Below are 14,071 nucleotides of genomic sequence, written 5' to 3' on the forward strand. Positions count from 1 at the left end.
TCAAGAGAGGTGGTCTACTCAAATAACTAATTGTTAACAGAACCTAATAATTAGTCCAGCCCAAATTTACAAAGGAAATCTGACTTGTCAATTACAGAATGTTTTGTTTCGTGATATTAGATAAAGGGTCCTGACCCAAAACATTGACTGATCACTTCTTTCCATGGATGGTGCCTGACCCCTTGTGTCCCTCCAACTCTTCTTGTTCACTGAACCTACTTTATCTGGATGTAGGATGTGAAAAATTGTGAAGGAATGGAGCTTTGAAATCTGGAGCTGAACTGGAACTGAGGGACATTGAAAGGGTTCTCCTCCAAATCTCAAAGCGATTGCTGCTTTACACATTTTTCTATTCAAAACATGAAAGTAAAGTTCTTTAACTCTTTAGAAGTGTAAAAATCATATTAATTCCTTTGTTGCTGCTATAGAATGCCTGTCAAATGGCATGCCCTCCATAATGTTTGAGTTATACACACTTCTTTCCCCTTTATTTGCCCCTGTGCTCCATGACGGACTCCAAAGGTGATCAAAAGCTTGGAAGAAAGCCCAGCTTTCTTATACCTGCACCAATGAAGCAATTAAACATACCTGAGTACTCACAAACACCTGTGAAGCCTAATGCCCCAAACATTACGGCGTCCTGAAATGGGGGAACTGTGTATAAAATGTGCTGTAATTTCTACATGGTCAAACCAAAATGTACACAAATAACCTTGAATAAAACCTGGATTGTGCACTTTAATTATGTGAATTGTTTGATTACAAATTTAAAACTGTAGAGCATAGGGGCAAATGTCCCAAAAATTATGGAGGGCACAGTCTCAGTGCTCTACATGTAGATCTTGAAAGAACAACCAGTGTTGTATTTAATGTTACTTTCTAAGGTTAGTTTTGTGTGCACTTCCAGCCAGGAGCTTTAAAAATCATGGAATCAGGACCACGAAGAAATAACATTCAAGCAAGGATCAAATTGGTAACTATTTCAACTTCTTTAAATATTCTCCTACCGTACCATTGTGCAACAACATTTAAAGGACACTTTTATGCATGACATCATTTTACTACATTCACCTCCTTTCCATCCTCGTGGAAAAGGAAGATATAAATTTCAAAGCCCTGGTAAATGAACTAAAGGGAGATACATTTAAGTCGTGTTCCATTCTCTTTAATTAGAATTTTGATGTACAAATGAAGTGAATACAACTTTTTTTTTAAAGTTTTTTGCTTCAAATGCAAGTCCATGAAGAGTTAGAAAACATCCCAGTTCCCAAATTTACTGGATTTAACAAAACTAAGAGATATTTGCCCACACCCACTGGAAAAGTCTTAATAAAAATTCTTCCAATCCTCTCTGGTCCTCTTGTCATAACAACGCAAATAAAAGTCATTCAGTAAAATCATGACTGCTCTGATTTTTAAGTATCAGCTCTGCTTACCTTTCTGTTTTCCCCCTGTCTCTTGACGCCCATGCCGACTAAAAATGTCCCACCTTGATCCCAAATACTATGAATGATTGAGCTTCAACAACTCTCTTGGGTAGAGAATTCTAGATTCTCCACAACAAAAAGAAAAGCTTCCCCCTCACACCCTGCTTCAACAGGCAGCTCCGTATTTTGAAACCAAGCTCCTCCTTCTAGATTTCTCTAAACTGGAAACCGTGTCTCAGTATCATCCCTGCCAATAGCCCAGAATCTTGGACTTCAATAAGATCACCTCTCATTCTTCAGAATTACAATGTTAGGGTCACCTTTAATCTTTCCCCATAAATGCTTCATCCCAAGTGACTTGACTTCTGTATCCTCAAGTTGTTGACATTTAGACAATATTTTATCCAAATGACTCTTTCATTATTTTAAATATGTCTGTTAAATTTCCCTTTAACCTGCTTTGTAATTAAACACTCAATCCCAGTTGTATTTCGATCCCATGCACAGAAACTTGCATTTAGGTGACATTTTTAATAAAGTAAAACTTGATAAGATGCTTTGCAATCCCATTATCAAATGGGAAATCATTCTCTTTGGAAGAGATGAGAGAGGGGTACATGATCAACAGATGAACACAATTTCTGCTTTTTCAGCTGTTTGTTAAACAGTCTATTGCATAATTTAAAGCACAATTAAATTATTTTAATCTTCTTAATCTCTCATTTATCCCCAGTGAATTGTTCTTCACCTTTTGAAACCAGCTTATTTATATTTTTAATTTATCCAAATAGAGTTTGGCAACATCAGCTATTTGATAGAAATAAAATGAAAGTTAAAAGATTAGTTTTAATTTTACTACGCTCTATTTGCCATCCCTTGAACTTCCCAATGCATTTTGCTAAGAAATGGTAATAGTTGCACCACTTGACGCAGGACGTGCAATTTGTCAAGCTGTGTGCAGGCATACATGGCTGGATTTAAAACCATATGAAGCATCCAAAATATTTTAATACCATAAAAAAAACCCCGTAGCTGGCACCTATGGGGATTGGCCAATGCTGGATAAGTGAATTTGCCAGTTGCTTGAGATTGTGTATTGTGCGATTGCCAAAATAACTGCTGGGTGGGGGCAATTTTAAATGTGTCTAGTTGTTTATGTATTCATTTTCTGTTTTTTTTTGGGGGGGGGGTGGTTGTTGCTGAAGGCTGCCAGTTGCTTAAATTCTGGATTATGGGGATTTTACTGCAGTTCAATTAACAGCTTCAACTCCATCTGCTTTGTAGAAAACTTTTTTTAAAAATCCTAAATGACTTCAAATTTTGTTTCATTGTTTTTTTAAACTGCCATTAAGTTCATCCTAATTCAGAAGTTGCACTTGCAGATCAATCCCCATTGTAGAAACCACTGGTTTCCATTTCTCTGCTGTCAAACAAAATGAAAACGAGGCAAGGTGAACCTCAACATGGGTTCAAAGTTCATACCTGTTGCCAGAGTACATACATGATGTCACATCCAAGCCGGCCAGGTAGAATCACCACTTAATGGAAGTGCAAAAAAAAACTGTACTCAATGTACACATGTAAACAAATAAAGAAATGTAAACAAACTGACTCTGCAACCCAGAGAAAAATAACCAATAAAGTGAAAAAGTAAGAGTCCTCAAATGAGTCCATAATTGGATTTGTCATTTAGGAGTCTGATGGTGGAGGGATAGCAGCTGTTCCTGAACCTGGTGGTCCGAGTCTTGTGGCACCAATACCTCTTGCCTGATATTAGCAGTGAGAAAAGAGTGTGTGTGGGGTGATTATGGATCCTTGATGATTGCTGCTGCTCTCCGACAGCAGTGATCCCCCTTTTCCTTGGCAGAGGGGCATAAAGAGAGTGATTTTCACAAAGCTTCCACAACCCTTTCCATGGGTCAGCCGTTCACAGTGACCTTCACTTTTGTTTGGTTGCAGAATGGTATTTTCATACCCCTATAACATGGAGAAATAAGTCAATTGTCTATAACCACACACAAGGGCATTTCAGTAACTTCTAAGAGCTCTGCTCCACTGCACTGCTTCCTTAAAATGGCCCCGAGCAAACTATGTGCTGTGTCTTGAATCCATTGGTCACATGGTCTCTGCACCTGGGTTTTCCAGGGCCCCCTTCCTCTCTCTTCAGATGTATCCAATTTAGGAGTCCACTGTCCTCAGCCCAACTGTCAGCTCATAGGGTTTTGTTAAATTTGTTCTCTTAAAGTGACAGCGCCACTCAAATGAAAATGAACTGAAAATGGAACTGTGTATTACTCCTTTAGCCCAATTTTGATTTAGATCTGGAGAAACCACCCGTTCTGATTACCTGCCAAAGCAGACTGGCTGTTTTTGTCTGCATGAGCAGGAGTATGGTCATTGCATATGGACACTCGTCCAGCCCAAGTTCTTTGTTATTTCTAAACTCTGAGATTAGAGATTAAATATACACATTACGACTTTACAAAGTGAAATCTACCCTGCAGGTTTACAGCTTTACATCATGACTAGGCAGGTTCTTAAAAAGGAAATGCACAGTGCTCTTAAAGTTGATACAATGGCAAAACTTAACACTGCAGCATTCTGTGTTTATTTATCTTTTTCTAAAGCCTTGAACAAATTTGAAATGCCATTGAGAAAGTCAGTCGTGTGAATTTTCAATGTGCAATTAAATACTTAAACATCGGGATACGGGGAGAAAGCAGGTAGGTGGAGTTAGGTCATAAATTAGGTCAGCCATGATCGTATTGAATGGCGGAGCAGGCTCGATGGGCCATTGTTGGCCTCCTCCTGTTCCTACTTCCTATGTTCCTAAGCTTTTGAGAATATAGGTGTGGTGATATGTAATTACACCACTAGGTCACCAGGGGTCATCCCGGTGACCTTGTATATAAAGCAGACCAGACCTACAGTCTAGCTTTCTTGCAGAGAGACAAGACCTCTTAGTGTACATATTAGTTTATTAAAGCTGTCTTATACTCGCACTGCTGGTGTGGTTATTGTCAGTACATAATTACACCATTGGGCCACCAGGGGTCCTCCCGAAGACCATGTCTATAAAGCAGTCCAGAGCTACAGTTGAGCCTTCCAGGTTCGTCTTGCAGAGAGACAAGACCTCTTAGTGGACATATTACTTTATTAAAGCTGTCTTATACTCACACTGCTGGCGTGGTTATTGTCAGTGTAGAGGGGGAAAAAAATGTTCCTCAATGTTATTTTTGAAATTTTATTATTAAACATAATTCCTTCTACAGCATAAATTTGAGAAATGCTGGAGGAACTCAGCAGGTCTCACAGCGTCCATAGGAGGTAAAGACCTTTCAGGCCTGAGCCCTTCACTGGATACATTATTGATGAACAAAATTTTTACTTAATCCAGATGACAACTGGAAAATGAGAGTTTTATGGCACATAAGTAATTAAATATTGAACTTCAGCCACCAACCCCACTGAAAAAATGGATCATGTATTTTTTTTTTAAATTACATTTAAACATTCAGAATAACAAGCTTCTCTTTCTAGTTTATTAACTCTTATGAGCGGTGCACACACAGTACTTTGTGTGATGACAGGTCTTGTGATTTGGGAGAGGATAGCTGAATAATTTTGAATGCTTTTGTTTTCATAATGGTTAAACAAATTAAGGGTTAACATTTGGGAAAGTCAAGCCCTATGTAATAACCTGAAACAGCCATTTACTAAATCCAGGAAACTACTGAATGTAACTAATGTCTGATTTTTGGGTTTTTTTTGCATCATTTCTCCTGTCAAGTAAGTATTGGCATGTTGTTAAAATTGCTTTGATTGTTAATGTGTAATTGCTCATTCTCTCGGTGTCTCCCAGCAATGGTAAATTTACTTGTTAATAGAAGGAATTTGTCCCAATTAAAGAGTTGGATTTATCACCAGATATTATCTTTGATTCATATTTGTGGAAAAAAAATAACAATTGCATATATCTAGAATATTTTTGGAGATCTGTTCAGATTTTCATTTCAAGGTTTTGAATATTTAAGATTCCTCTGTGTACAGTGCCCTTCATAATGTTTGGGATAACAACATTATTTATTCCTGCACTCAATGGTTTTAAATTTGCAATCAAACAATCCACATGTGATTAAAGTGCACTTCTAGAATTTATTTGTTTATTTGTATACATTTTGGTTTGACCATGTAAAAATTACACCACTTTTTAGACCCCTCATTTTAATTCCCCACAATATTTGGGACATAGCAATGATGTGTGTGTGTATCTTGCATGCAATGACTGTTTGAAGTCTGTGATTCATAGACATCACCATGTGCTGAGTATTTTGCTCTGCCAGGCCTCTACTGCAGTCACCTTCAGCTCCTGCTTATTTTGGGGACTTGTCCCCTTAAGTTTCCTTTTCACCATATGCAAGGCATGTTCAATTGGATTTGGATTGGGTGACTGACTTGGCCATTCAAGAATTTTTTAAAAATGTTTAGCTTTACAAACCTCGTTTGTTGTGTCGTGAGCAGGTAAGATGTTTTTATACACCTCGTAATTCATTTTGCTTCTGCCAACAGCAGTTACAGCATCAATGAAGCTAAGCGTACCAGTATCTGTGGCAGCCATACATGCCCAGGCTATAACAGTCCCACCACTATGAGGTGGTATGCTTTAGATCTTGGGCATTTCCTTTATGCCTCCAAACTTTGCTCTTGCCGTCACTCTGATACATGTTCATCTTAGTCTCATCTGTCCACGTGGCCTTTTTCCAGAATTCTGCAGGCTCTTTCAAATACTTTTTGGTGAACTGTAATCTGGCCATCCTGTTTCTGTGGCTAACTGGTGGTTTGTATGTTGCAGCGTAGCCTCTGTATATCTGTTCATGAAGTCTTCTGCTGACGGTAGTCATTGCCTCATCCATGCCTGCCTCCTGAAGAGTTTTTCTGATCTATCAGACAGGCATTTGGGGATTTTTCTTGATTATGACAAGAATTCTTCTTTCATCAACAGTGGAGGTCCCTTTCTGATTACTGAGCTCACCAGTACACTTTTTTTCTTAATGATGTTCCAAATAGTTGATTTAGGCAATTCTAAGGTTTGTCAATGTCAATATATTCCTATTTTGAAGTCTTAAAGTCTTCTTTGTCTTTCACTGGCACGACTCTGGATCTTGTGTTGAAAAATGGCAACTACAGACATCAAAGGTTATGAAAAGCTTAGAAGCCAGCATAACTCTCTTATACCTTTGCTAATGAAGCCATTAAACGTAGCCTGAGTACTCAGAAACACCTGTGAAGCCAAATGTCCCAAACATTATGGTGACCTGAAATGGGGGAGCTAAGTATAAAAAGTACTGTAATTCTACATGTTAAAATCAAAATGTATACAAGTAACATTGAAACAAATCTGGAATGTGCACTTTAATCATATGAAATGTATGATTTCAGATATAAAACTGTGCAGCACAGGGGCATCTAAAAGAATAATGTCTTTGTCCCAAACATATGGGGAGCACTGAAGCTCTGGACTTTCAAAGGTAATATGGCTGTTCTTATCAATCAAAATCTGGGCCAACAACCTAGTAAATTACTGCATTTGCATGCCACCTGTTCACGTGCATTCTGGATCAGAAATCCAAACGAAGACAGCATTCTTATTCAGCTTATTAATTGCTACCATAAAAGAAGTCCAGTCAATAACAAATGTGAAACTTCACAAGTCTTGCGACTTAATACCCCATCCTAGGTTCTCAGTTATATGGAAATGTGCCCCCTTGACAGCATTTAAATTATGTCCAAATGGAAAACAATGTTATTCGTGTTATTTCCATCTCCCTTCTACCTCCGTTGTTGGGAATGTCCAGGAGTCACAGGGTGAGGTTGTATTCTGGAAGTACCACTGCCTCACTGGTTACTAAATTCCTAACCCATTAGAGCAGGGTTTCCCAAACCCTGGGATTCTGTGGAAAGATGTAGGGACTCTGTGGAAGAAATGATGGGGAGTAATAACGGTCTACCTGTTTTTCTTTAAATTACTTATTGTTTCTGCCTTTAATTCAGTTTGTTTCCGGGATGGCAGCCAACAGTGCACTCCACCCAAATGAGTTGATGTTTCCCCCACCCTCCCGCAGCACTAACATCACTAAGGGGTTGCAGACTGCACCGGGTGATGTCATCAAAGGGGGCATCACCAAAATGAATCAAGTAGTTCTGTCTCCACACGCTATAAGCACGTGTTTGTCTGGAAGGCTGGAGGGAGGGTAAACTGTGATGGTGGCGTGCACAGAGGAGGTTCCCCCCCCCCCACTGAGTGACTTCTCAAATGGCAGTTTGTGTCCCTCCCCTGTGGTTACCCTAATGCCCCTGTTTAGATCTCTTCTGACATTGACTCAGGGGATTCCACAATTTCCAATAGCTCCCCAAAAGGGTTCCGTGAGCTAAAATGTTTGGGAAATCCCACATTTAAGTTCCAATAAACTTGACAAGAGGGTAGTGTGTCTATGTATATTGGAGTGGTCTTTTTTTTTAAATAATCAAGCTGTTCAAATTAAACTTAGGCTTTTACACAAATCTACAATTTACCCCTCCCCATTCATATCAGTGGGGGAATTGATCTGCGGGCTTGGGAACTCAAAAGCAGAAACTACAAGGTGTATGATTAATGAAATTTTTGAGTTCATGGTTACAGACTGAGAGAAAACTGGTGTGTTTCACTCCTTCCAAGTTGCTTAACAAGATGAATGTAGTGTGGAATTGGGTTAGACTGGGGATAACATCAAATAAACTGCTGTGTTTTTTTCCCAGGAAGGATCGTGCATACTACAGGAGAGAGGTGAGACCCATTAATGGATCATAGTTTTTTTTCCCAAATGTCAATTTCAGTGATTTTTAATTGCATGTATCAGAAATGCAGCTACATAGATTTATGTTAAATGTTTCTCCTAAATTGATAGTTTGTACTTGTCCAGAATTAGTACACCCAGAATTAACAAAGTGATGTGGGTCACCTTTTGGCAGATTGTATTATCTCACCTCATAGACGAGAGCAGCCATTCTCAACCTTGTTCTGCCTATCGCACCCTACTCCCCCCCCCCCCACCCCCCACCACCACCACAGGACTCTGGTCAAAGTTTATGCCCCCCCCCCACCTTCCCTGTGAAGCAGTCAAGTTTTGGTTTCTTCCTGTATTTCTCTCCTGTCGACTATATAAGAGACGTATTAGATGCATGATGTGAAAAGAAATAAAGGCTTTTACTTAAATGTGCTTTGGCCCCCAGTAGGATTGGGGGGCATATCATAGGACTGGACTAGAGTGCCTCAAAATGCAGGTAGCAGGCCACAGCATGAGGCTGAGCACCAGCAAGGGAACAGGTTAGATACAGAAGGTTCAGGACATGGTCTCAGACCCAGAGACAGAGCTGGGTACCTAGACTCTAAACTTCATATTTAACGGAATGGATAGTACTTTTACATACACTTGTTTCAGAGGTTTTTGTGTGTATATGTTGTGCTAGAACAGGCATAGTTTTATTTCCATAAGTACAATGGATAGATGTTCCAAAATTCTTGTTTGCACCTATACAGGTATGCTAGATACACCAATTCCCATAAGAAGCAATGGCATAGAAAAAGAGGTATAAAAGGATACATTAAAAATACTTGCAGTTGTAATTAGTAAGTAAAATTTTGAGCTCCCTCTCCAAGCTTTCCCAATAAAGTCTCAGTGAAATGAAAAGCATTATTTGAATCAGTTTGGTTGAGATTGGTCAGACAGGAATTAGCCAATATGATGGAATTGAATAAAAATATTTAATTTTTGTTTGGGTGGTGGGTAAAAAGTTTATTTATTTCTAACATAAATACAGACCGACTACTTTTGACGTGGAAAGGAATCAGACTTGATTTTCAGCCAATTGTGCATTGAGTGTCTATTAAACGACCACAATTTCTTCCATTGTCCTGATAAAATGCCTTGCAGTATTTTATATATTTTTATAAGGCATATCTCCTTTAGAAAATGGTTGGAGACCACTGAAGTGATATTGACTGGCTCACTGTAGACCTAAGCTACTCAACGACAAGGGTCAGAATACAATATGGCATTTACCATGCGGCACAAAGTGGATTTACTTCAAAGATAATTAAGCACCATGTTTATGAATATTAAACTATTTGAACTTTTATGTTATTTTAATTGCAACTATCCCTTTTGACATTTAGATTGAATACTACAAAAATGCATTAACCAGATCAAGAGTCGCATCTTCAGTTTCTTTGGAGGGGTATGGTTTTTTTTTGTTCTCTTTCACAGCATTATTTCAACACTGCTAACCTTTAATGGATTTGGAAGCTTCTCTTACAAAATATTTTTTTAAAAAAAGCTCCTAAATGTATTTAATGACAACAAGTCTTCAGTGGACATTTGTAACTTCCCATTATGTCAGATCGCGATACTTTAGTGAAGAATGGATGTACACTCGTAAAAAAAATAAACCCGGTATCCAGCACCAATGGGGAATGGTAATTGCCAGATAAGAGAGTTTTCCAGTTGCTTGAGGTTGAGATTGACAATTTAATGAGGCACGTCAATTTTAAACCTTTTGTATTTTTTACCTATCTATTTTCTGCAATTTTTTTGTCAGTTGCTTGAATTCTGGATAACAGGGGTTTTGTTGTATAACATAATAAAAGGCACACACTGTGACTGATTTACTCTCATATTGAGCCATGTAATACAGCAGTGTATTTAGGGATTATGTTTGAAAAATCTGTCCTGCATTTGCTATTTCAATCTGCAGATTTCTGACCTGTGAAACCATCTGCTGCTTTATTTGCAGATTTGTGAAGCACTGTGGGGATCATCTTCTACATGATCCGATAATGTCTGGCTGTCTTCCCAGCAACCCTTGGATTACAAGTTGCACTATGTATTGGACAATGAATGCTGATTTGTAAGTGTTCAAACTATTTGCAAGTTTAGACACATAGACATACAGCATGGCAACACATCCTCTCAGTCCACAAGTACATGCTACCCAATTACACCCAATTAACCTACATCCCCTGTACGTTTTGAATGGAAACTGGAGCACCCTGAAGAAACCATCGTCGACAAGGAGAGAATGTATAAACTCCTGATATACACCGCCGGACTCGAACCCTGGTCACTGGAGCTGTAACAGCTAACAGCTACATTAACCATGCTGCCCATACGCTAACCGTGTCTCTTTACTTCAAAGTAATGGGTCAGTGACATGACCGTGCCGAGTAGAACATAGACACCACCAGATCCATGTATCCGCAGAATCTCAGAGGAGCATTAAGCGAAAACATTGCAGGCTGTTCCAATCCTGTCTTGGAGCTTCTTTTCATTCCTTAATTTCCAAAAAATAATTATGTCTCAGTGAAAGAAGCTCTGTGATGTGTTTTTTTTATTTATTCTGTAATTAGCCAAGATGGATAATCCTCGCAGTACTGTATTCATTAAAAAGACTCAACCTAAAAAATGATGACTGAGCTTATAAACCTTGTTTACATGCTGAAATTCCTATTTGCCAAGCAGATATTTTGCAAAAAAAAACCAATGCTTAACCAACTAAATTAACTTAAAATAAATTCTCCCATGTCTCCAGGGACCTAAGTTCTGCATCGATCTCTATAAAACTATTCTGCTGCCTTTCTGAATGTGATGCCTTGAAGATGATTCCTAAACTAAGATCTCGCCAGCAGTTTCGTTTTTAATGCTCTTTTTGGTTTATACGGTTCTTTCGTCTTCAAAAGCCACTTGAGTACATACTTCAAGTCTCTCTCATCCTACATCTCTTTTAAAATGATCCTATTTACATAATATAGTTTCTTTCCCAGAAAGACATCCTGTACTGTCTTGTGCCAAGTATACCTGCTGTGTGTCTGTCAATTTCAGCTGTTTTGAGAATATAATATTTTTATGGGCAATGGAATAGAAAGAAGCTCCTTCTTTTGGGCATCTGGAAGGGCCTGCTACCATGATAGAAACATTTTTAAATTTAGAATATATCTTTTGGGCAAAAGATCTAATTTGTCCATTTCTGCAAGAAAAATGGTCCCAGAAAAATCAATTGGAATTGATTGCAGCAATCCCCTCTACAAATCTTCCCTTTCTCTGCCAACGTCGGTAAACCAAGTTTTGCATACAGCTTGCAGAGGAATATGCAAAAGAACAATGTCCTAAAGCAGTCCTTTATCAGAGAGATGCTCGGTCCTTGGGGAAACTGGAGTCTGGAGAAGTGCTTGATCCAATATCATCATGGAGTTGAACATTATAATACATCATTGCCTACTGAATAATTCATCTGAAGAGATCATTATTCCTCCTCACAGTTCCCTTAGAGGCATAAATTGTAAGGACTGTTTGTCCACGTTAGTTAGTTTCCCACCAAAGGCTTTATTTGCAATGTAACAAAGTTCATAGCTCCAGCACTCTTGATGAGATAGTCCAAAATCAATTTTCCCTGTTTTATAATCGGGGAAACCATGCAAGGCTGACGATCCTCCAGTCACCTGCTTCCCTCTGCCATGTAAAACTAGTCTTACCCATTTGGTTAACAATGAATTGCACTGGTTTATATGATTGTAATGTGTAACCAAGAAATATCTCGCGTTTCTATACCATCTTTTCTATTGCCATGGTAAAACAGGTTTCATTTTTTTTTCACAGGATATATTCCAACAGAATTATTTTGGAATAGGCTGAGACCAATGAATTAGATATAGTATAGGTATAACCTGTGAATCAAGGTAGAACACATGTTGATGGATGTCTCACTGTTGACAGAGTGACAGTCCCAACGAACTTGCGTGTGCAACGCTGGGCTTTCAGCTTTCATGAGCTACTCCACGATCCCTTGGGTCGACAAGAATTTAGATGCTTTCTGGAAAGGGAGTTCAGCGGTAAGCACAATTAAATCATCATCTTGTCCTAAATAGTTCACCTGTTCATTCTTAGAAGGATGGCATAGTGATGTAGTAGTAAGTACTGTTGCCTCAGGGATTCACTTTAGATCCTGTTTAACTGTATGTGATTTTTTTTGTTGTTCATGTCTCCCTTTGACTGGTTGGGCTCCAGCCTGCATCCCAAAAACATGGGAGATTAAGTGGGTATCTCTAGTGTGGGTGGGAGAGTTGCTAGGCATTTGAGAAAGAATAGTGTACAGGGAAATGAGTGTGGACTGGGGCTCGTGGGGATACAGACTCTGGCATGGATTTATGGACCAGCTGGTCATGACGACTAAAATAAAAAGAAGTGAAAATGATAAGAATAGCAGAAAAAGTTGATGCTTCAGAACTGGGAAAAGTGAAGGTGAAGTAAAATGGTTGTATGTTGAAGAGAAGCTGGAGGTGGTTTATGTGGAGAGAACAATGTGACTGATAGGGTAGGGAGCAACACAGATGGTGTTGGTGCTATCTGTGAGAGGGTGGCGAAGGCTGTTAATCATAGCTGATGTCTGGAGGAGGTGTAAGTACAGGAGATAAATCAGGATTGAGGAGAAAAAAAATATACGAGTTGAAGAATGCTGCAGTTGCTAGAAACTTTTCCTGTGAGTTAAAATTGGGCAGTTCTGATGTAGGATTGGGTATCCTAGCAATCTTCTGTTACCAATTTCCTAACATTGTTAGGAGGAGTATGTGGATAGCTGGTAGATCTGTAAGGTGGTTAGCTGGGCAAAGACACAGAAAACCTATCTTTGAAACAACCTTAGCCGAGAGTTCACGCCGAGCTCTAACCCACCTTAAAGCTATATGCATTTCTGTTTCATTACTCATCCAATCTGAAATCTGCTGGTATTTTTGCTCTTAACTGTAGGTCATACTGGTCTTGATTTCAACAGCGAGAAATATTTCCAACAACAGGATGAATTTGTACATCTGGTTAGAAGTTTCCTGCAGACCATGAAAATTTGTAACAAATAATTTGTAAGCAATTATTTGCAGTGTTTTTATTTAAATCAGAAATCAAGTCAATGCGGTACGCACGACCAGGAGAGATTACACGTGCAATAATAATCATACAGCACAGAAACAGCCCAGCCCGTCTATGCGAACAATAACACTTCTCTAAGCTAGTCCCATAATCTGCACTTGGCCCAAATCCCTGTAAACCTTTCCTATCTATATAACTGTTCAAATGTATTTGAAACATTTGTACCGTGTATACTTGTGCAAAAATCAATCTCGTGTAAATGGCGCCCTTTTTTTGGCCAAAAATCTGGAAATTTCCATATATTGTGTAAAAGTTGACCCTCATCACTCGCCTCTGCCCCGGCTGCCCGCCCACCGGAGCTCCAAACACGGATTCTCGTTTCGCACCCAGCCACCCGCCGATAGGAACTCCTGACGCCTCGAACGTGGATTCTCGGCTCCGGCCACCCGCCCATCTGAGCTCCTGACGCCTCAAACGTGGATTATCGGCTCCAGCCACCCTCCAATCTAAGCTCCTGATGCCTCAAACGCAGATTCTCAGCTCTGGCCATCCACTAATCTGAGCTCCTGACGCCTCGAACGCAGACTCTCGCCTCGGCCCCGATCGCCCTCTGGCCAGAGCTCCCAACGCCTTCAACGCTGATTTCCCACCCGGTACTGACCGCCTGCAGACCAGAGTTCCCGAGGCCTCCAA

At 39.4% G+C, this 14,071-nt stretch overlaps 1 protein-coding gene across 1 annotated transcript in view; it reads left to right on the forward strand.

The window, feature by feature from the left end:
• The window catches only part of rgs11 (regulator of G protein signaling 11), a 79,777-nt gene that overhangs the window by 47,352 nt on the left and 18,354 nt on the right, over window positions 1-14,071 (forward strand). The window contains exons 9-13 of the mRNA XM_069906060.1: window positions 908-973; window positions 8,227-8,250; window positions 9,640-9,701; window positions 10,257-10,370; window positions 12,233-12,348. Coding sequence (XP_069762161.1) covers window positions 908-973; window positions 8,227-8,250; window positions 9,640-9,701; window positions 10,257-10,370; window positions 12,233-12,348 — 382 coding nt within the window. The remainder of the gene's footprint in view (window positions 1-907; window positions 974-8,226; window positions 8,251-9,639; window positions 9,702-10,256; window positions 10,371-12,232; window positions 12,349-14,071) is intronic.

Source organism: Narcine bancroftii, chromosome 12, assembly GCF_036971445.1.
Source record: "Narcine bancroftii isolate sNarBan1 chromosome 12, sNarBan1.hap1, whole genome shotgun sequence".
Classification (NCBI taxonomy): domain Eukaryota; kingdom Metazoa; phylum Chordata; class Chondrichthyes; order Torpediniformes; family Narcinidae; genus Narcine; species Narcine bancroftii.